The following is a 24,820-nucleotide window of genomic DNA, read 5'->3' as shown; positions in this document are numbered from 1 at the left end:
TCTTCCCTACTCATCTTTCTCCTTCCCTCTCCCCGTTCTCATCCATTCTCACATCTCTTCACCTTTGTCTCTCTCTCCATCTTTGTCTTTCTCCTCTCCAGGATTTTTCCTTTTCATCCTTGTTCTCCCCAATTCATCCCTCATCTATTCTTACCATTCTCTGCTTCCACTCCACCCAATTTACCTTCCCCCTCCTTATTACTGTGTGTGAGTATGCAAGAATGATTTGGTATTTCTAGCTGTAGAACCCTGTACAGGGGGGCATGCACCAGTGGGGATACATTGGTGTTGGGAGGGGGTGGGGGAGGAGAGGGGTGGAATGGAAACCTAGTGGAAGGGGTGAGAATTCAGAATGAGATAATGTTCCTTGAAATTTTGAGTTTAGAGATGAGTCTTGAATTGTAGGAGGGTTGGTGCTGTTCTGTTGTCAGATTGTTGTTTCAGATCTGAGGGTGGGGGGTTAGGCTGAAAAGGCTTGTTTTCTTACTTACGCAAAGTTTAGTCTCTAAGCTAGCAATGTCTTAGCACCTCGTCTGATCTTGACCTCAAGATATTGGTAGGTTGTAAGCGAGGTAGACAGGGGTCGTGGTGTAGAGGGCCTTGTAAGTGATGCTGCAGACATGGCTATATGCAAATCAGTCTGACCCTGTGCCCCTAGGCCAGACTGATTTGCATATAGCCATGTCTGAACTGGGGTGGCTGAGTGAACTAAAGAATGGTGATGGATTAAACCCAGATCAGTTGACTGGGGGTGAGTGTTTGATTTGTTCAAACGCTCCGTCCATCATCCCCTTTTGCATTGCTTTGTTCGCCCTAAGTGTGGCAGGGTATGCTCAGACGTGAGTCCCTTGTTCACTTGGCCACTGGATTCAAGATAGCCTGGCTGATGAGGATTATGAATCCGAAACCGGTCCCAGGATGCTTGTTTCCGGTCCAGGGAAGACATTGCTTGGCAGTTCGGGCTGGACTGTTCCCACAAGGCACAGGGTCAGACTGATTTGCATATAGCCATGTCTGAACTGGGGTGGCTGAGTGAACTAAAGAATGGTGATGGATTAAACCCAGATCAGTTGACTGGGGGTGAGTGTTTGATTTGTTCAAACGCTCCGTCCATCATCCCCTTTTGTATCGATTTGTTCGCCCTAAGTGTGGCAGGGTATGCTCAGACGTGAGTCCCTTGTTCACTTGGCCACTGGATTCAAGATAGCCTGGCTGATGAGGATTATGAATCCGAAACCGGTCCCAGGATGCTTGTTTCCGGTCCAGGGAAGACATGGCTTGGCAGTTCGGGCTGGACTGTTCCCACAAGTCACAGGGTCAGACTGATTTGCATATAGCCATGTCTGAACTGGGGTGGCTGAGTGAACTAAAGAATGGTGATGGATTAAACCCAGATCAGTTGACTGGGGGTGAGTGTTTGATTTGTTCAAACGTTCCGTCCATCATCCCCTTTTGTATCGCTTTGTTCGCCCTAAGTGTGGCAGGGTATGCTCAGACGTGAGTCCCTTGTTCACTTGGCCACTGGATTCAAGATAGCCTGGCTGATGAGGATTATGAATCCGAAACCGGTCCCAGGATGCTTCTTTCCGGTCCAGGGAAGACATGGCTTGGCAGTTCGGGCTGGACTGTTCCCACAAGGCACAGGGTCAGACTGATTTGCATATAGCCATGTCTGAACCGGGTGGCTGAGTGAACTAAAGAATGGTGATGGATTAAACCCAGATCAGTTGACTGGGGGTGAGTGTTTGATTTGTTCAAACGCTCCGTCCATCATCCCCTTTTGTATCGCTTTGTTCGCCCTAAGTGTGGCAGGGTATGCTCAGACGTGAGTCCCTTGTTCACTTGGCCACTGGATTCAAGATAGCCTGGCTGATGAGGATTATGAATCCGAAACCGGTCCCAGGATGCTTGTTTCCGGTCCAGGGAAGACATGGCTTGGCAGTTCGGGCTGGACTGTTCCCACAAGGCACAGGGTCAGACTGATTTGCATATAGCCATGTCTGAACTGGGGTGGTTGAGTGAACTAAAGAATGGTGATGGATTAAACCCAGATCAGTTGACTGGGGGTGAGTGTTTGATTTGTTCAAACGCTCCGTCCATCATCCCCTTTTGTATCGCTGGGAGCAACAAATGTGCATGGGTATTATGTAAAAAAAAAAGGGTAGGGGGATGGTATATCACTGTAAAAGCAGTACATAAGGTAGGAAGAAGGGGCTTTCAAAATGGAACCTGCAGGCCTCCATTATTTTGCTTCCCTTATTCGTACAATGCTACAATGCATATACTGCACTGGCCACCACATGCACAACATACACTTGGGATGGTATCTGTAAGTACCTTTCATATCAGCAGTTACTCTAATGTGCCGTAGAAACAATCTTGAATAGGAGTAAGTAACAAAACAAGTGTAGTATCTGTTTTCTCATTGACTAGATGTTCGTCAAAGTACTCATTTCACTGAGTTAATAAAACTTTAATACAGAATATTGAGGGAAGATCATTATTTGAGAACTATTTTTTCTGCACCAGCTCCTCTTGAACAGCATACAGACCCCATACCAAGGTTGGCATACTCCAGACTATGTTTAAAAGCACAGCCGTAGGGTTGGCATTACTCTTAATGTTCAAGTGATGTGTACACTCAAACTCACATGTTTTAAGCTGTCTGCCAGGATATGGAGCACTATGTAGAATTATTTTTCCTTTTATTGCTTACATCCTTATACAGTTCGTCTCAGAAAACTGTCTCCCACTACATTCCTAAAACTCTCAATAGAACAATTAACGACTTAATTCCGCTTGATTCCTTTCAGCTTGATTCCTCCCCTTTATTCCTTCAGAGAAACCATTTTCTTACCTTCCAGCCTTTGTATGCCTACTATTTCTGAGTATAGCCTCCTCTCACTCTCATGCTTGTCTGTCTTAATCTTGCGTATATTTCTGCAAAATGTGTCACCTCATTGCGTAGATCATAACTGCTCATGCTTTAAAACTTTGTCACTGCAACCTAGAAATACAAAGTATACACCAGCCTGCCTATCTCAGCAACCATTCACTTGAAACCACATAGCCCCCACTAATAATCACACCTAACTGATATCAATATAATCTATCACAAAGTAACTGGCGTGAATGCATGAATGACTAATCACAATAACCAACATTTAACCAAAGAATTCTGGAGTAGCATGCTACTCACTATAAAGTGCTTCAATACCTCAACTGGGGTAATAAGCACTATATGAATACAGTCACAATTTGCCCTCTCTAAGTGAAGGAGCTCTTCTGAGGTAACAAATCCCCTTCCACTTGGATTCCGATCTTAGTAAAACAGAGAGACTGGACAGAAAAGACATGAATGCTAGAGGTCATGAAAGTTGGGAAGGTAATCAGAAGATATCTCACTCCCACCAGATCATGTCTGTGCTGAGATGAGAACCATGGCAGGGAGAAGGAGATCAATGCCCCTCGACACAGCACAGATTGATTCTTTAGCACTTCTTGACACACTAGAGCCTTACATAATCCATAATAATAATAAAAATCATGAGGACTAGAAGTAGAGGCCTCATGAGAGTAGCACAACAGCTCGAGCCACCAACAGGCTCGGGCCACCAACATTATGGCCCTCCTGGGAAGCGACAATAGGCAGACTTCTAGGTACTTACTTTATTACAGGGCCCGGTTTCAACTGAGAATCTAAAGTGTGAAGTTTCTGTGTACTAAGTTAGCACCGCTTTCATGCATTAAGAGATGGAATATTGGCTAATTTCAGGAGGTCTTTTGGATCACTAAGGAATTTCAAGATTTGGTGGCCTCCTCACTGTAGTGCCTGAACTGATAATCAGAGAAGATAAAAGTATATGAAATGATTCTGTATTTTTGGTACGTTTTAAATGATCACACATTCACTTCTGACACGCATATTTTGATTTCCTTGCGCAACTGCCCTCTTTAAGAGTCACCTGCATAACTCCAGTATGTGCGGCTAATGCTACTTTACACCAGGTTGGTCTTCTTTTCTTTCAAGAAACGTTTAATTGGTATTCACCGTCACTCACCCTGCAGTCCAGTGCAGCTAGATTAAAAAAGAACCCTTCTAATAAAAAAGCACATTGGGGAGGAAGAAGCTTCTCCCATGTTACATCCAAATGGTGGAACTCCATGCCTGACCATATTCGACCGCAACCTAATCTCCTAATCTTTAGGAAACTGCTAAAAACAAAGCTTTTCTGCTCAGTGGTCTAAATCTCAATCATTATACCTTCATGTGATATATATTATCTGACACTAGCGCGAAGACACAATCATGGTATTCGCGCTCTCTTCAAACCTATTAACATAACATATACAGGAATTACGAGTTTGGCCGCCAACAACACACTCTTAGAGTTTTCCCTCGATAAATTTCAGCAGGTGCAACCTGACGAAATGTATTGAGGGAGCAATACCAACCAACTACTAGGACATCTGGATTTTGATGCAGTAAACACTCACCCCACACGTTATTCCACATAATGAGGGACAAACACATTACTGGATGCTATTTATCACACCAAAAAAATCTGACATAGGGGCCTCCCATTTCATAAAGAGAGATAAATATCAGCTCAGACAATGGGCCCCTTTAATGATGGCATATATGTGTATTGTTGGAATAACAGGCATCTCAAATATAGCTGCAGTAACTATAACTGAACCAGCCCATAAGCAATCATCTGCAAATCACCCTAATCCCTCAGTGAATTCTTGGGAGATTTACAATTCTCTATAAAAGATTTGACTAGAGCTCATTCTACAAAGAATGGATGGTTTAGTTCCTTTCTGGAAGGAGCATTTTTGGTTCACTTGCTCGCAGGTCTCTTTATAACTTCTGCAGAGAAAGAATCGACTGAATGCTAGCAGCTTTGTTGGTGCTCTGACTTAGGCGTCTCTTTAAACAAGATTCACCCAGAGCGTCTGCTGAGAAGGAATGGAATGTTTTACTTCTGAATGCTAGCGACTTTGTTGGTACCCTGACTTATGGGTTTCTTTTGACAAGATTAACCCAGAGCGTCTGCTAATAAGGAACGGAAGGGTCTACTGCCTGAATGCTAGGAACTTTGTTGGTACCCTGACATATGGGTCTCTTTATATAAGACATCGCCCAGAGCGTCTTCCAAGAAGGAATGGAAGGGTCTACTGCCTGAATGTGAGAAACTTTGTTGGTACCCTAAACTTATGTTTTTTTTTATACAAGATTCCCCCAGAGCCTCTGCGAGAAGGAATGGAAGGTTCTACAGCCTGAATGCTAGGAGCTTTGTTGGTACCCTGACATATGGGTCTCTTTATATAAGAAATTACCCAGAGCGTCTGCCGAGAAAGAAAGGAAGGGTCTACCGCCTGTATGCTATGAGCTTTGTTGGTACTCTGACTTATAGATCTCTTTACACAAGATTCACACAGAGTGTCTGCCGAGAAGGAATGGAAGGGTCTATTGCCTGAATGCTAGGAGCTTTGTTGGTACCCTAAACGTATGGGTGTCTTTATACACGATTCACCCAGAGCGTCTTCGGAGAAGGAATGGAAGGGTCTACTGCCTGAATGCTAGGAGCTTTGTTGCTACCCTGAGTTATGGGTCTCTTTATTCAAGATTCACACAGAGTGTCTGCCTAGAAGGAATGGAAGTGTCTACTGCCTTACTACTGGGAGCTATGTCTGTACACTTCTTCAATCTACTTCCTCAAACCTCTTAGCACTTGGAGCCATGCTACTTGATGACTGCAATCTATTCTCCACTCAAAATCTGAAATGCACTCACAATATATTTGATGGCTCTGCCAAACATAATTAAACAATTATTTATGTTTTTAGCTCTTTCATAATAAAACAGTATTATCAAAAAGCAGAATGAACTTATCAAAAATACAACTGACACATACAAAGTGCTGTGTAGATACTGATGAAAGGAATGGTATGATTCAGCTTTGAGGTTGAGTCTCAGATTGAATGCATAGTCTTCAATCCTCACATAACCTCAAAACTCCATCTATCTGCTCATCTCCTATTCTGACCAAAGCAGCCCTAATCTGCGAGGTGGCATACTACTGTTTGAAGATGTTGACTTTGATTTCCAGTACGAGGAAGGCACCACATTCTTGCTCTAATAAGTGCACCACCGACTCCCCTTTGGGACCTATTGACTTTGCTAATGGGTTTTTAGCCATGCTGGACAGCAACCCCGATAATGTGCTGCATAACTAAAAAAAAGGAAAGAAAAGCAAAAAAAAGGAACTATGACACAGCAGGCATGCACACGCCTAGAGAGGACAGCAAGTGATTTTTTTTATCTACCAATTTGTGGAGTTGAGAAAAAAAACTGGTAGTTCAAAAGCATTTTTTTAAAGCGTGGGTAAGGGGGCAACACGGAGGGCAGGGGTGGGAAAAGCAACAAGGAGGGTGGGAAAAGCAACAAGGAGGGTGGGGGAAGCATCAAGGGGGAAACGGAAGGAACATGGACAGCAGGTGTGGGGAAAAGTAGTACCACATAGCGTGGATGTGGAGAGGACAAGCAATGAGCGACAGATCAATGTGGAGCTGAGTGGGGAGAAGCACACAGGTGAGAAAGCAAGGGGGGAACTACATGAGGCCAAACACAACTTGGAAGGGGGTGGAAGAACACTGTAACAGCGAGAAACACAGAGTGTGGGGGCAGAGAAGGACACATGGGAGACAGCTGGAAAGCACATTAAATAACTTGGGATCCTTAACCCCCATAAAAAGTAGATCTTGAAAAGCATGCCGTGGCAGTATAAAAGCCAGCCAAACAAAAGACATAGTAATAGGTTAGTCTCCATGTAAGGACAAACAAAATATTGACAAGCTGGGACATAAATAAGAATCAGGCAAATGAGAGTGACAACCAATGGTAAGCAAGGGGCGTGCTCCAAGTCCCTCCATGTTCTTGGTAAGCCAATAAAACATCTCGCAACAGATAGTGAACACGCTGTCTAGTACGCTCAACCTAAAAATTACTACTATGTAGCTCGATAATGAGTAAATAATTTAGCAAAATATGTTTAAGGAAGTAATTGAGACCTGTATTATGCTAGCACGGCAAAAACCTCACTTGACCTATACCAAATTGCGCATGAAACCAAACGGCCACCACTTTTAACACGCATAAATAAAGGCATTTCAGTAACAATACGTCATACATTAATATTACTTACGGAGTCCAGAAAACACAGGTACCGCCCATTGCTCTGTTTAACTGCCTGGTTTTTTGCAAAGCCAACTGTTGGAAAAAAAATATGTAGAAATTCAGCAAATTATGTAGTTTTAAACTGACTGCATGTGTGGCTGAAGTCCTGGCGATTGACCTGAGTTGGAAAATAGCCACAGCGAGGTGCACATTAGTATCTTTGGTCATACTGTAAGACTGCTGCAGTCAAACAGAAAATCAAGACTGTAGGCAATAACTGCGGTTTGCCTAGTCTAAGCTTTTTAAGGTTACCAGTTACTAAACAGGGGTACCAAGGTAGAGCCATTCAGGTGTGTAACACATGACCCTGCGGCGCAGGCCCCCCAGTCAGACTAAGGCCAAAGAATATCTCCGAGACACAGGAGTTTCCCAGTCTCATCACAGCATTCTGCAGGGTGGCCATATCCTTTTGCGTTATGCCACTACAGCCATCATGAAGTTCAATGACTGAAGACTAAACTGGCAACTTCTTACACTTAGAACTGCCTAATACACCATGCAGGCCAATCAAAATGCTACAGCACACTTCGTAAATTGAGTGCCAAAACGTGATCTTGCCACTCCTTTTACTCCACTCGTTATATAAGTTGCCTCTTTCATCCCTCCAGTCGTTGAAAACGCTCTGCATAGTGCACAGTTCTGTGCAAGTCAAAACTATTCATTGTAAAGTATTCTTCTGATGTGCAGGATACAATAGTCCTTCATATTTAAAGACATAACCGGGGTGGGCATGAATTCTAGGATTACCACTCATCAACTTGAAACAACCCTCTTCAGTAACTTCAAGAGACATGAAATCATCTAAAATTCAGGCCCCTTTGAAAATAATGAGTCTGTCAAACTATAACGTTGTTAAGGCACAACCTGCATACATCTGCTGTCAGCTAGAGCAAAGCGACCTTCTGGGGTGAACATGTTCTCTATAAATAGTTCTTCTATCCAGTAGGGTTGGATCAGGGAGCGGCAGTAGTTTGAGCAGAGACTTTGTTGGTACATTGGAATTCTGGAGTGGGTCTATAAACAAGTGGACGATACCTGTCCTGGGAAGAAATTAGCATCTTTACCAACCAAGGAGGCGCTCTCATTTACCTCATTGCCCCCCAATCATCTTAAAAATTCATATATACGCAGGATTTGAAAAATGTATATTAACTGCTACATTTAATTTTGTATGGAGTAATGACCTAGAGCTATCTAATAATTATGTTTTCATGCCAACTTGCAGCCATGAATGAAATGTTGTATGGCCAACTTTCTACTAGAACAGTATTTTTAGGTCTCGCATGGCGTTGCAGGGCAGAGCCCTGCTCCGCCTCTGCAAGAGATTTTGCAGCAGAGGACTTTCAGTAAAGGGCTTTAAGCCCCGCCCCTCAATTCCATTGGCCGGCGTCACCGTTTATAGTAAACGGTGACCTGCCATTGGAAATGAGGGCTTTCTGGGAACGCCCTTTAGCCTCCGAGCCGACTTGGTGGCCTGCTTTGCGCGTGTCGCAAAGCACTTTCTTATCTTTATGGGGCCAGATGTTTAGAAACACATGGCCCCATAAAGACAAGAATGCGGTCCTTTTTTTTCTGTTTGTATACGCTGTACTTTCGGGCAATGTTGGCAAACACTTCCAGTGCCGCACACCATGCGTCAAGGCTCCTCTGGTGCGCGTTTCACAAGAGAGACGTTTCTTTTCAGTGAGAGGCACCTCGCCTTCCATTTCAGCAGAGGGCTTGTTTTGAAGACTCTGCCTTTTCTCGGTGACTACCCGCCTCCGGCAGTGATATGGCACTATCTGGCAAGATAGGGAGCGTGAGACTGCTTGCCGTGCACGGGAACAGATGGTAAATACCACGTTGCTTATCACCGGATTGTTTTTACAACTGTTTTTACAACTGCGGTTCAAGTCCGAAGACTATCTGCCCTCGGGTCAGCATTTGCGCATCAGTCAGAACTGGCTTTATAATTTGGAAGAGACGACTGTGGCACTGTGCTGTTTACACATTTAATTGATTTTATTCTTTATACAGTACCCTCCGGCAGAACCCCATTAGATCTTGTGCACTAAAAACACAGTTTGCAGACAGTTACAAAACTGTCCAGCTTGCCTCTGGTTGCAAAATGATATTTGTTTATTCCACGAGGCTTAAAAAAACACGGAAGACAGGGAGTGCTTTGTTTGCATGATTAATGCGTTTTTCACATCAGAAATCCCCTATTGTTTCAAAGCTTATGCCCATCCCTACCGTCCCGCATGTTTAAAACGTAGACTCTATTATGTTTTTCAATATATTGTCACGACATCCTGCTGAAATGTATGTAATTTCCCCACGCACGCTTTCTTGTCCTACTTCATCAAAAAGCCTTAACTGACAAAATGTAGTGAGAAGAGCCAATTCATGAAGGCGGGAAACCCTCTCTACTTTACTAAATGGGAAGGTTAATCAGTCTGGCTGTTGTATTGTTACTTTAAGTATTGCTAGGCAAGTAGCAATGTTCTGTATTAGAATTGTTATGATGTGAAGATGCATGTACTGCTCACTTGAAGTGACCGGTGCAGAGAAGCTGAAAGGACATCTATGAGCTCTAGACAATAAACTTGTACAAATACTTCTTGCCTTGGTGAATTTGTACATAACAAATTGGCGACGATTTGTTTGGAGCAGAATCCACGTGATTACTGGAATTCGACTACCTGTCAAGGAATGTATTTTTCTCAGATTTACTGGAATTTGGAGGAGTTTTCTACGTTCTTCCTTTTCAAATTGATTTTCTGCTACCTTCCTATTCGGATACTGCCCGGTTGAGAACAAAATTACCAGTAGGTTTATTTAAATTGGTAATCGTAGAATCATCATTGTGCTTACTACGTATTTCTAGGTATCTTATCTACAGTCGGTCTTGCCACTAGGATTTCTACAATTAAGTGGAGTGACTATCGTGGTTCAAGTGACTCCATTTTGTGCTACTTTGGCAACATCGCAGAGGACTTTTCTGTCAGTTGTTTATCGTATTGCGGGTTGTTAGTTGCATTCTACGCTCACATCAACACCGCATCAACGTTTCAGAATTTGGACTCTCGATGGTAAATAAGGTACTTTGACTTACAATTGTCAACAATTTTTTCTTCCTTATTCATTCTTCTTTTATTGCAAGACAGACGATTTTTCTTTTATTCTGTAGTTTCTTCAAAGTGTAAAACTCTACAGTACTTTCATTTTACATAGAACTTTTCATCATGTGGCTACTCAAAATTATTCAATTTCTACCCACCATGCGTTCTGGCCATCTGGTGTAGAACCCACCCTTAAGTGGTGTGAGTGGAAAGATTATTTTTTAAACTACATAGAGACTATTGATGAATCTGGTAAAATGCACCCAGCCCAAAAGAAACTTATTTTATTGTATTCACTTGGACCTTATGGGTTAAAAAACTATAACCAAATGTCAAAGACCACTGTTGGTGATACTAATGTTTTTCTTGCAGCCCTGAAATACCTTAATACTTATTTTTCTCCTAAGGTATGCATTGGAATTATTAGGTATACATTTTTTCAACGTAAACAATTGTCTGGGGAGACAGTCGATCAATATGTCTCGGAGTTAAAAAAAACTAGCCATGGATTGTAAGTTTGGGAACCATTTTGATGATTTTATTCGCAATCAGATTGTCATGCATTCAAATAACCAATCTATCCAAGATCGTTTGTGGATTAAGGGTGACTCTCCCCTGGAGGCTATTATTAATATTGCTCGAAAGGGTGAGATGTACGGCAGGTGTGCTAAGGAATAATGGATAAAAGCAATAACCCAACTGTTGTGGCTAAGATCAACGCCAAAGCTATTCAAAGGCCTCAAAAACAGTATAAAGCACAAAATAAGACCAATGTTGTTAGTAAATTTAGGTGTTATAGGTGTGACAGCAGAGACCATTTAGCTCACAGCAAGGCTTGTCCTGCATTAAAAAGCAAATGTTCAAACTGTGGTATTGTAGGCTATTATATAAAATTTGTAACAGGAAAAAAGTTGATATTAAATGTGTTTTAGATGAAGACCTACTAGACGAGTATGACAGAGCGTCAGATGACAATGACATTGGCAATGTCTTACATTTATCTGATAAATCGGTTCTCAACATTGATGATAAGGTGGTTATGAACAAACCTGAGTGTTTAATTAACATTGGTGGTGTTGAGACAACATTTTTTGCTGATTCAGGGTCACCATTCACTATTATTAATGAAGATTTGTGGAATAACAAGTTTGTACATAGAGCTGTGATCCCTTACTTGAACCTGATATTCATCCTCAAGGGTATTCAGGCGTAACTATTATTATGCTAGGCTATAGGAGGTTCACATTCAAATTTAAAGAAAGATCAGCTAGAGCCAAATTTTTACGTCGCAAAGAAAGGTCCACCAGTACTTGGGTGGTTATACCAAGGCAAACTTCATATTGTGCTGGATCCTAACAGTGAGGATCAGGTCAAGGTAATTGGTGACGGAACTAGAGTAGCTGACACTTTGTCTACATTGTTCCCACACATCTTTAGCAATGTGTTAGGCAAATAAAAACATTTTGAACATTGCATTTTTTGAAGGACAATCCTATTCCTAAAATTCACAGTGTAGGAACATTCCAATTTTACTTAGAGATGAAGTAACAAATGAGCTAAATAAATTGGTGGCAGCTGATGTTATTGAGCCTATTAATGAGCCTTATGTTTAACTTATTCATCAAGACCGTAGGCACCAGATTCTTCCAGGACAACATTCTGGTCTTTGGGGAAAATAGAGCTTGCCATGATGAGACACTTAGAAATGTCATGAACCCATTAAAAGTTAATGGACTCACTGTGGAGTTGTCCAAATGCCAATTTGCGTTAGAGAAAGTTTCCTATTTAGGACATGAAATAGGTATTGATGGTGTCAAACCCAAGACTACCCTAGTTAATGCTATTAAAGAAGCTCCTGTTCCAAGTAATAAGGATGGATTAAGGTCCTTTTTGGGATTGGTCATTCCTTATTTTGCCTCTAAGAGTTTTAATATGAGACAGTTATTAAAGTGTAACGCAACATTTGCGTGGTCACAAGAGTGCCAAGAAGAATTTTCAAGTCTAACATCAACCATTGACAAAGTTCATGCGTTGGATGGTTTTGACCCGAATTTGGACAGTTATATGTCCACAGATGCTAGTGGAAAAGGACTTGGAGCGGTTTTGTTTCAAACAGATATCAATGGAAAATAATTGATTATTTCATTTGCTACAAGAGCTTTAAAACCTGCTGAGACCAGATATCCTACAATAGAGAGAGAAGCCTTAGCCTCTGCTTGGGCTCTCAATCACTTCGGAGCATTTGTTTGGGGGAAACCTGTTACCATATATTGTGGCCATAAACCCCTTGTCAAACATTTGACGACTGAAGGTACAGTGAGTGCATCAGCAAGAATTGCTAGATTGTCTATGCTTATGCAAGATTTAATTCACAAAGTAGTGTATCTTCCTGGCAAAGACAATCTATTGGCCGATTGTTTATCTAGATTGCCGGTCAAATTAGAAGAGTGCGAGGACGATATTTATGATAATTTTCAGGTAGCTTTTGTTCATGATGAAGGTGGTTGTGCAGTGAGCAAAGAAGAATGGTTGTCAGAATGCCGGAAGGATGTTATTTTCAAACGTGTGATTGAGTGCATTCATAACAACTGGTCTGATTATTTGAAGAGTGATGAGAAATTAAGACCATTTTGGGAGATAAGGTCTCAATTGAGCATGGAGAATGATACAGTTTTCAGAGGTGAGAGGATTGTCCCATCTAGCGGATTACGCAAGGTAATTATACAGTTATGTCATGATGGCCATTTTGGCATTGTACATACAAAAATGTGGTGAGAAATTTATTTTGGTGGCCTGGAGTAGATAAGGAGGTGGAGAAGTATGTGAGGAACTATATTAATTGTTCTTCTGCTGATAAAACACTGCAAACTTTACGCCCTCCTATGTTGGAATATGTACCACCTTTATGCCCTTGGGACTCTGTTGCTATTGATTTATTTGGACCAGTAGGTAATGATCAAAAGTATGTTCTTGTTTTACTTGATCTTTTCTCAAAATGGCCAGTTGTGGAAGTGGTTGAAAAAAATAAATACCTCTGCGATCTTAACCTTTTTGGATAGAACATTTATATCTGAAGGATTACCTAGAACAATTTTAAGTGATAATGGTGTTCAGTTTTTATCTAAAGCGGCTAAGAGTTATTTTGAGAAGGTTGGTGTTTTTCATAAAACAACTTCATTATACAATCCAAGTGGCAATGGTGCTGTAGAAAGATTTAATCGTGTGATCAAGGGTGTTGTTCAGTCAGCGTGTAATTCTAGGATTGATTGGGAAACTCAACTGTTCAAAGCTGTGTGGGCTTATAGAGTGACAAAAAATGAGTGCACTGGTCTTTCGCCTTTTGTGATGATGAGAGGACGTAAACCAAGGTGCAAGTACAATCCTATTTGGTGTTATGATTCTACTGTGTGCCATTGGTCTCCTTCAGCGGTTCGGGATAAATTAGTACAACATCACGCAAAGGTTAAGGTGTACAGTGATAACAAGTGTGGAGCCAAACCTGTAAGTATAGATATTGGTGATTGGGCCTGTTAGACAGACTGAAACATCTAAACTATGCTGCCAACTCAGCACGCTCTCATCACCTAGGAGACAAACCCGGCAAGTTACTGGCGTGGTAGATAAAGCAGGACGCCATGACATCGTCGGTGAGGTCTATAAATACCATGCAGTATGCCACAGTGTACACGCAGAGGGACATCCATGACGCCTTTTTGGGACATTACGAGGCTCTGTACCGCTCTAAGCTACAGGTTCCTACTGCTAGCATAATTGAGTACCTCTCTACTTTCACCCTGCCTGAGCTGACAGATGCGCAGCATGCCGAATTGGGGACCCCGCTTGTACCGGACGAATTACGCACGGTCATATTCTCCCTCTCCAATGGTAAGTCGCCGTTCCGGATGGGCTGCCTGCAGAGTTCTATAAGGCCTTTTCTGTTATCCTGATTCCGGAACTCCTCAGGGTGTATGCAGCAGCCATTGCTGATTCTTCCCTTCTGCCTACGTTTAATGAAGCCACCCTAATATCCCTCCCGAAGCCTGGTAGAGACAGCATGCTCTTGGGCTCCTATCGCCCGCTGGCCCTCCTAAATACGGATTACAAAATCCTAGCCTCTACACTGGCGCAGCGATTGGCCCCACTGGTGCCTGACCTTGTCCATAGCGACCAGAATGGCTTTGTCCCGACTTGTAGCATTTCCCTTAATATCCGGCACTTGTTTAGAGTGCAGAGCTTCGCTACAAAACAATGGCCAAGCTCGGGATGCTTGGTGCTTGATCTCGAGAAAGCCTTCGACTATGTGGAGTGGCCGTACCTTGAAGCAGTGCTGCAGAAGTATGAACTTGGGGACGACTATATCCAAATGGTGGAGTTACTGTATCGGAGGCCCACAGTGCGGGTTCGCACCGGTAGGCTGCTGTCAGACGCCATTTGTGTTCGAAGGGGGACCAGACAGGGGTGCCCTTTATCTCCCCTGCTCTTTTCCTTGGTGATGGAGCCACTAGCGGCCCTCCTACGGGAGAGCGGTACGGATTGGGGGATCCCCCTAGCGGACGGTCTACATACGGTGTCCTTGTATGCTGACGATCTACTACTGTATATCAGTGACCTGACCAGTTTCCCATTGGCCTTGTCTGATATATTCCGCACTTTTGAGTCATTCATTCAAAATCTTTATTCGGTTTTCATTGTTTGAAAAACCCCATAAAAGTACAGATTCAACATGGTTCCAGTTAAAAATAAATATTTCATTTTGTAATTTAAAATAAAACACACATTAAATTAATTAGGATTAGGACGGTGGTTTATACAAAACTTTAAAAAACAGGCAATGGATTTAGCATATAGTTCATTTTCTAACATCAAGAGTGCTAGAAATGCTGGTCGACAAGTTCGAATTCCCAATTGTCTCAGTAATGGGAGAATCCATCGTCTACGCGGAGCCTCATAGAATTTACAGAACAGGGTGACGTGAATTGAAGATTGTAGCGAGTTATTGTCACATGGACATGGTGGCAAGTTCTTAGTCCAATCATTCTGCTTAGGAAACGAGATCAACCTATGAAATATGGTTAATCTCAAGCGAGTAAGCAGAAATTTCTCATATTGGGTTAATTTGTACTTTAGATATGGCTGAATTGAGAAGGTGGTTTGGATGGTCAGTAGATGTTGAACTGAACACTTTCCTATTTCATCAACCAATCGAAGATTACCCAAGTGATGAAGAGAGATCCTTTTTAGGTCTTTTCTCGGTATTTCAGAGATCGTGGCCGAGTGAAAAAAATATCTCTGCAGACCTAAATCTTTAAGAAAGGACTTTATGTAAACTAACCATTTGATCTTATGGCTATTATCGAGTTGCATGCATTCCTCTATGAGAGAGCGGGTTAAGACACATTGTTCAGTAGTCTAGATGCGTCGCCATAGCATTATGGGCTGGATCTTTATAATATCAGCTAGATAGTCCAGTCCTAATTCTAGGTGACAGCCATATGTCGTTGTGCTCTGGGGAACTGACAAAAGGTATCTAATAAAAGAAGTTCTCTACCTTCTGTAGCGCTTCAATATTTGAGTAACTCCATAGCCCTGAACCATAGGTTGCCACACTGATACATTTGGAGTGGTATATCTTTAGCATCTCTTCGGGCGATCTCTTGCCTAACTTTTGAGCAAAAGCCACCAGCGCTTTCGTGGTTCTTAGGAATGATAACTTCCTAGCTTGAATTGTCTTTAGCCATTTTATCTTATTATCAATTAAGATCCCTAAATGAGGGTAAGAAGTAGTAGTCTCTAAACTTGAGTTATTGACAAATATAGCTTTACTTTTAGTTTTATTTCTTCCCGAACCAATGTGCATTGTGAATGTCTTTTTTATGTTAATTTTGAGATTCGGGGAATGCATGAATTTACAATATGTGTTTAGCGAGCGCTGTAGCCGTACGGGGGTTCTGGCAGAATAACGACGTCGTCGGCATATAAAAGTGCCGGTATAGGACGACGCCATATTGATGGTAAATCTTGGCTCTCTCTGACCATCTCCTGCTCTAACCCATTAGTATACAGTGTAAGAAGAAAGGGCGCCAGAACACAACCCTGTCTGACCCCCCTTCCTATACTAAATGGCTTGGTCAGCTCGCCATCTACCCCGTATCTTACCCTGGCTGATGCATCTGAGTAGAGTTCTCTGAGGAAATTCACCAACTGTGGATCTACCCCCACATCTAAGATTATTGCCCACAACTTTGAGTGACTAACGCAGTCAAAGGCTGCAGTTAGGTCTACATAGACCATGTGCAGGGCTCCTCCCTTCGCTGAAAGGTACTTCCCTATTAATAAAGCTAGGTTCAAAGCCTGGTCGACCGTGCCCAGGCCTTCTCGGAACCCGTACTGTAAATCCGATAATATCTTGTTGTCAGAGGCCCAGATCTGAAGACGGTCTAAAACGATTCGTCCAACGGTTTTACCGAGGGAATCCAAAAGAGATATGGGCCGGTAGCAGGCCGGACTTTCACGATCGCCCTTTTTAAAAATTGGAACCAAAATGGACGTAGACCATGACTCAACCAGTCCTATGCTAGTTGCTGCCTCCAAAACCTTTGTTAAAATCGGGGACCATAGATCTAAGTTATATTTAAAAAGGTCAACCGGAACCCCGTCCGGACCTGGTGCTTTGCCGGTTTTTGATTTTTTAAGGGCGCTAATGACTTCCTTATGTGCAATTTTTTGTTGTAATGGATAGCTGACTTGCTTCAAGGGCTCTCCAGGACCTACTAGGCTGTCATCATCCTTTCTAAAAATGTTTGAGAAGTGTTCAACCCACTTGGTTGCGTCTATTGCCACTTCCAACTTCGGTGAATCATGTCCATCGCAAAGAAAAGGAGATTTAACTATCCTCCAAAAGGTGATATTATCATTCAAGAAGCAGCTCTCATGTAATTGCTTCCATAAATTATCCTTAATCTCTTTTTTGCGATTTTTTATCACTAGCTTGTATCTTTTTCTTAACTTCACTATTTCATTTCTGGAACATGTTTCCCCCGTTAGAGCTATCTTTAATTTTGTATAGGCTTTTCTACAGTCTGCGTTAAACCAACCCTCGCTTACGGGCCCTTTTGATTTCTTTTTACATAACAATTCATCTCTTATGGTTTTAGTGATGGTATCATAATTAGACAATACCAACTCAGGGGTAGTAGACAAATCTAAACAGACAAGGACTATAGGGAGAGCTTTTCTTAATACATTAGTCATTATTTTGTTTTTGTCAATCTTTCCCCATTTTAATGAAAAACCATTTAGTTTATCTAAGTGAAGAGATTGCTGGTCTAAGATACTCCAATAAGATTTCTCTGCCATAATGGAGCGGGTGGTCATTGAGAACGTATTTGGAAAGTGGTCACTAACTGCATTCACTATTGTTTCAAACTTGCCTAAACTTGGCATGATGTCTTTTGAGGTGAGTATAAAATCAATTACACTATTAGCACCCCTTCCATTAAAGGTTCTAGAAAATGGTGCCGGTGGGTAAACTATTTCATTTGCGAAGCCCAGATTTGTAGCTACCATTATTTCATTCATGTGGTCTCTGACAATCGTATGTGAAAGTGTGTCAGGTTTTTCCCATCCTCATCCTTGATACCACATTTTTTGGAGCCACTGTCTTTGCACAAGGTCAAATTAAAGTCACCCCTCCCCCCATATTAATGTTACCGATTTTTTAATGTGTTTCTGCAAAAGATTCTGAATTAGACAAGAAATCTCATTTAAAACATCAGTTAATTCTAGCGTGTTCAGGTTATTATAAAAATTTATAATAAGAGAGATAATAGAAGTTTTATGGACTAACATTAAAACCTGATAATTGGAGCCCAGCCTTATAGCTTAAATTCTGTCAACTGGGAGGGTATTTGATATAAATATTATCAGGCCCCCCTTGGCTCTTCCAAATATTGACGGAATGGCTTTGGAAAAAAGGTTTTGTAGCCCAGCAAATGAACTGGGGTACATAGCCATGTTTCCTGTAGGGCGATTATATTATGTAATGTTACCTCTGTACTCCAGTTGATATTCATGAGTTTATTCTGAAGGCCAGCTACATTCCAGAAGATGGTGTCTAGTGTTAAGTTCCCTTTATCAGGTTCAATTGGCACTTTGGGATTCGTTGGTTCAGGTACTATCTTAGGTGTACTGATTATGTGGGTCTGTTCAATCTTTCCCTTACCTGATATGCTTCCCCTGTCTCCAGTAATCCTTGGGCTTGTTAAGTCCTGGAAGCTTGATAGTGGGCCCTTAAGGGTGTTTAATGAATCCATTTTATTTAATACGCATACGGGCGTGGGGTGTGCATCAATAAGTCAGTCAGACTCATCCAAACTGGTAAGGGCAGCAAACCTATTTGAGGTCTGGATGTCAAAGATTGGGCCCCCCGGAAAGTTGTGATGTGGGTTGATTGATCTTCGTTGCTGGGATAGTAATGACCTGGGATAAAAATAACTCAGGTCATGTATCCTAATCCCTTCCCCTCCACTCTCATGGTACCAATCATTGATAAACGAGATGACCCTATGATCTCTAAAATTGATTATTATTACGTCACCCTGCGTATCTTTGGGCCTCTGTCCTACCCAACCAAGCCTTCTAACATTTAAAATTTCCCCATTGATGTTAGGGGGTAAGGGTCTGTTATGCCCTAGCCAGTATATTACTTTATTTTTAAGGTCCGAGTACCCTTCAACTTTCCCTGTTTTCAATTCTGGAACCCCTGTCAGTATTGCAACATAGGGGGCTGCTTCTGGGGGAAGGTCTATCCGTACATTGGAACCATTTGAGTTTCTGATCTTTTCCTTCTCCCTCTCACTTTTTCTATTTGTATCCATTGGATTACTTTGATGTTCAACAGTTCCTTTCATCGTGAGTGTCTTGGATGTTTTCTGTTGACTGATTGTCTTTGTGAAAGCCGGTGGATTTTCTATCAGTGGGAGTGTTGGTGGGAGTGCCGGTTTTGATTTTTTATTCCCTTTACTTGGATTATACGGGCCAGAGTTTACTGTTAATATTAATTTTCTGTTGTTTTCTGCTAGATCCTTTCTTAGGGTTGTGTTTGTAGTAATAGCTTCCTCTATTGATCCCAATTGAGCTGCTAACCTTTTGACCCTTTCAACTAGGGACAATAATAAGGATTTTACTAAGACCTCTATATTCCCCATTAGGTCTTGATTTAGATGTTGCTGTCGGGGGGGAATGGTCGATGGCTGACCTTGAGTTATGATCTCAGTTCCTATAGTGTGAGTAATCGGGTGAAGCCGAGAGGTATACGGTATTTTGGCCTGTCTCCCCTTTTGACTGTTTCCCCCCCTCTTCTCTTTAATGTAGGCCTTTTGGGTGGTAATGTGGTCTGTTTTTTTTTTTTTTATTAGCCATTAAAGGGTGAAGTATCAGTGATTCTTCGGGAATTATTTCCAGCGCAAGATCTGAACTGGTGTCCCTGCTAGTGTCGCCTCTATTGGGCTCAGATATTGTTGTAGCTTCAAGGAGTATAGAAGGGATACTAATGTCGGTATTTGTTAAGGTTTCTTTCCCATTTGTCGAGTTTGGGGTGGTGGCTTGTGTATTAGCCCTAGCGAGGAGCGCCTATTCTGGAGTTCTGTGGAAAGATGGCGTTCAGCGTTTGCAATTTCCTGTTCCAGCGCTGTAGCCGCCTTTGTGATGTACTGGTCAATAGTGCCTCTCAAGGATCCTCCCGCTAGAGAATTCATTCCCTTAGCGCCCGTGGCACCCCTTGGAGACATGATCAATAATACAATGGCACTAAAATACGATATAAAGTCATGCACAATGCTAGTACAAGCAGCCAGGGACAATATGACGAACAGGGCAAAAGATAATAGTTCCGAGGATCAATGTACCTTCTTTTGTGATAACTCTGGTACTCCGGGCCGAAGATGAAAGGGACCGGGCCCGGCCTGGTCTCCTCTGGCTTCCTCTGGCCACAGAGGGCCCACCCTTTGCCTGGGCTTCGCCCGGCTCGTCCCGCGACGCGGAGGAAGCAGCTGTGTTTTGTGCCTCTGGGCACGGAAGTTCTGGTTGGTGGGCGGGGCAGGGCAGGGCAGGAATTGTGGGGGCTGTAGTCCCCCCACTCGGCGGCCACTCGATGTCAGAGAGCGGCGGCGAGGGGGACTAACAGTCGTGGATGGTACTGGTGCTGCGCGTCCTGCGCGATGTCCCCAGAAAAGAACTGCTCGCTGGCGGCAAGATTATCACGGTGAGTTCAGGGCGGTCAAATTTGAAAACAGGATCCTTTTGAGTCAATGTCGGGACTTAAAGTCAACTGGGACAAATCTGGAGTGTACTCCTTCAACGCAGATACGCCCGAATGTGCTATCACAGTTGATGGCGAGCGCCTGACCTGGCACCCAACCATGTTCTGATATTTGGGAATATATATCTATAGAACCCCCGCGGATTTATTGGAGGGTAACTTAGTGCAGGCGATCTCCTCCTTGCACGCGCAAATGGCCTTTTGGAAGACCCTACCTCTGAACGTGCCCAGTAGGATCACACTAGCGAAAATGATAGTATTACCGAGGCTATTGTATTATTATGCCAACCTCCCAGTCTACGTCCCCACACGCATTTTCCGCAAGCTCGAAACGTCCGTCAGGAGCCTTATTTGGAATAAAGGGCGACCCCGTGTGGCGCTGACGACGCTATATGCACCAACGGATGCAGGGGGCCTAGCAGTCCCCAACCAGTAACTATACTACTTGGCGGCGCAGCTGCAGTGGGTGGCAGGCTGGCTAAGCGGGAAAAATCTGGGAGATACTGCCACGGACACCACGGTCTTGACGCTAACGCAGGTGCACACCCTGTTTCACCTTGTTTCACCCGCTGACCAAGACGTCTTGTCCTTTGCAGCTACATTTAGCTGTTGCGCGTCGCTGCTATGTGCGAAGCCTGAGACTCACCAAAGACGTGCTGCCGTATGCGCGGGTGCTCCCGTTGCTGGGTACGCCCAAAGAGCGAGATACAGTCACTGAGGTAGCGCTGCAACAGTGGACATGGGCAGGGGTGGAAGCTATAGGAGATTTGTATGCGGAAGGATCACTTGTTCCCTTTGCAACACTGGCTACTGACACAGATCTCCGAGCGGGGCAATTCCTCCTGCACGCAGCGATTGTGCGTACGCTAACGCGAGCTTGGGGTGACCTCTCGGGGGAATTGCCGACACACCTCCTTATGCAATATTTGCATAGTATGGGAAATGGCTCTCATGTGGTGCACTGGCTCGCACAAGTGCTGCTTACTCATACACAGTTTGATTCACAGAAACTTCGAGACAAATGGGCAGAAGACAGGGGACGCCCGTGGACAGATAAGGGATGGGCAGTGGTGTTGGCTGGCACCACGAATGTTCCGCGCAATTCCCGCTTTAAGCTTATACAGTACTATATCATTCACCGTACGTATTTGACACCAGATAAGATTAATCGCTATTTCAAGATCACGACATCTGCATGCCCACGGTGTACACTCGTAGCTGCAGACCTTTTACACATGCTATGGTCATGCCCCTTGCTGCAAACGTACTGGCACAAAATAAGAGAATCTCTAGCAGAGAGTGTCGGTGAGGTAATGCAACACACCTGGGAGGTGTGCATATTGGGTGTATACAGAAGGACGAAACAGACAAAAGTCTCTGCCAGGTTTTGGGATCTTGGGCTCATTACAGCAAAAATATTAATCACCAAGCGCTGGAAAGATAGTGAACCCCCCCGAGTGGCGCAATGGTGCGCCTCCTTTGATAACTGGGCGAGAGCAGAGAGCACAACACTACACAGGGAGGAAACAGCGGGATTAAGGACATACCCCATAGCACAGCCCTGGGATAACACCTTGAAAGCCTTTCACCATGCATGTCATAGGCTCAGAATGCCGTGACCACGCAAGTGCTAATCCTACTGGAGAGCGTGACAGCGCAGGTGGCGATGGCCCCCGAGTGACTCCTACATGCCCCCTTCTACATAGACAGGCTATCTATCTTAGGACAAGCTGGAGTGCTGCTGTTTTGAGCACCGGATGCACAGCGACTGCTACGCCACACCACAGTCAAACCGTGGCCATTACATGAGATCTTATCCCTTCCACCTCCTAAGCGGCCCAGCCTTTGCGATGTCTATACGCCCCCCGGCTCCCGCACGACACATGCCACACGAAAGATGCCCGGCACCAATGATGGCACATGATAACATCTTCACTTTCTGACCCACACGTTTTGTTTTATGTTTTGATTTTCTTTCTTGTTCAGTGTCCCTCTGTTGATTTGTTGGGAAATTAGTTTTAATGTTTTGAATATCGAGATGTGCTTCTATTCCTTATTGCCTTTGCCTAGCGGTTGATACTGCATGTCATCAATATTCCGAGTTCCAACTGTACAATGCTGTGGATTGCTGGAGGCATGAGAGCGGAATAATTATGTACACAAGCGTTGTGGCTAACTACCATCCATATGAATGTCCTAATATGGTTATGTAATGTAATGACACAGTGTCATTTCGGATATTGTGTATTGTGTATTTGTAAGCAACATATCAGAAAAAGCAATAAAAGATATTCAAACAAAAAAAAATAGATATTGGTGATTTGGTCTGCATTAAAAAACCTTGTAAGGTAAAAAAGGGCGAGAGCCAATTCTTTGAGCCGAGGAAGTTGTGGAAGTACTTTAATAATGCTGTGAGAGTTAGGAGTGGAAAGGTGTGGAACATGCATAGCATTGCCGTAACTTCCAAGTTGTTTGCAGATGCAACAACTTCACAAACTAAAACTCCTGGCAGTTTTCATTGGTTGGATGATGACATGGATTATAGTAATGTGGGTAAGGCAGATGCAATCACGAATACTCCAGGTGATGATGTGGTAGAAAATTCTAGAGTTCATTCACAGTTGGAGAGTCATGAGAGTTATGTGAATGAGGATGGTGCAATTGCTTCTTCGTCTGCAGTTCCTCTACTGGATAGAGAGGTGAGCTGAGGAGAAGTAAATTGTAAAGAGTCCAACCTTTCAACCTCTGAAGTTATTGATCATAATGTTGGAAGTTCTAGAAGACCTCCTAAGTGATTGGGGGATTATGTAGTAGAAGGAATCAGGGCTTGGAAATCACAGTAATTGTGTAATGTATTGTAACTATTCTTCGTTTATTGTTTTTTAAAAAAGTTTTAATGTATTGTTTTATTCCTTATTAATTTTATTGTTATTTTATTATAAGATTGGGGATGTGTTGCATTGTTACTTTAAGTATTGCTAGGCAACTAGCAATGTTCTGTATTAGAATTGTTATGCTGTGAAGATGTATGTACTGTTCACTTGAATTGACCGGTGCAGGGAAGCTGGAAGGACATCTATCAATCAATCAATCAATCAAAGCATTTATATAGCGCACTATTCACCCGGAGGGTCTCAAGGCGCTGGGGGGGGGGGTCCGCTACTGCTCGAACAGCCAGGTCTTGAGCTGCTTCCTGAAGGCGAGGTGGTCTTGGGTCAGGCGGAGGTGGGTCGGAAGGGAGTTCCAGGTCTTGGCGGCCAGGTAGGAGAAGGACCTTCCTCCTGTGGTGGCTCTTCGGATGCGGGGGACGGCGGCGAGGGCGTGGCTGGTCGATCGAAGCTGGCGTTTGGGAGCGTAGAAGTTGAGGCGGCTGTTGAGGTATCCTGGGCCTTGGTTGTGTAGGGCTTTGTGTGCGTGGGTGAGGAGCCGGAAAGTGATTCTCTTGTTGACCAGAAGCCAGTGCAGGTCTCTCAGGTGTCCGGAGATGTGGCTTCGGCGGGGGATGTCCAAGATGAGTCGTGCTGAGGTGTTCTGGATCCGCTGGAGTCTCTTTTGGAGTTTGGCGGTGGTTCCGGCGTAGAGGGAGTTGCCGTAGTCCAGACGGCTGGTGACGAGGGCCTGGGTGACCGTCTTCCTGGTCTCGGTGGGGATCCATCGGAAGATCTTACGAAGCATGCGCAGGATGTTGAAGCATGACGAGGAGACGGCGTTGACTTGTCTGGTCATGGAGAGGGAGGAGTCCAGGATGAAGCCCAGGTTGCGTGCGTGGTCTGTTGGTTTGGGTGCACTGCCCAGGGTGGGGGGGCCACCAGGAGTCGTCCCAGGCGGAGGGTGAGGATCCCAGGATGAGGACTTCCGTCTTGTCCGAGTTCAGTTTCAGGCGGCTGTTCGACATCCATTTGGCTACGTCTGTCATCCCTTCGTGCAGGTTGGCTCTGGCGGTGGCGGGGTCGTTGGTGAGGGAGAGGATCAGCTGGGTGTCATCGGCGTAGGAGATGATGTTGAGGTTGTGCTGGCGTGCGATGGCTGCGAGGGGGCTCATGTATACGTTGAAGAGTGTTGGGCTGAGCGAGGATCCTTGAGGAACGCCGCAGATGACTTCGGTGGCCTCCGATCTGAACGGGGGGAGGCGGACTCTCTGTGTCCTTCCGGCGAGGA

The 24,820-nt window shown here is 43.7% G+C and overlaps 1 protein-coding gene across 1 annotated transcript in view; it reads right to left on the bottom strand.

Annotated features, from left to right (window-relative positions):
- The window catches only part of QTGAL (queuosine-tRNA galactosyltransferase), a 2,423,197-nt gene that overhangs the window by 2,288,392 nt on the left and 109,985 nt on the right, over positions 1-24,820 (bottom strand). Inside the window, exon 4 of the mRNA XM_078654698.1 lies at positions 7,212-7,276. Coding sequence (XP_078510824.1) covers positions 7,212-7,276 — 65 coding nt within the window. The remainder of the gene's footprint in view (positions 1-7,211; positions 7,277-24,820) is intronic.

This window comes from Lissotriton helveticus, chromosome 7 (assembly GCF_964261635.1).
Source record: "Lissotriton helveticus chromosome 7, aLisHel1.1, whole genome shotgun sequence".
Taxonomy (NCBI): Eukaryota; Metazoa; Chordata; class Amphibia; order Caudata; family Salamandridae; genus Lissotriton; species Lissotriton helveticus.
Note: the sequence above shows the minus strand (reverse complement) of the source record. Positions and strands in the feature narration are given on the sequence as shown.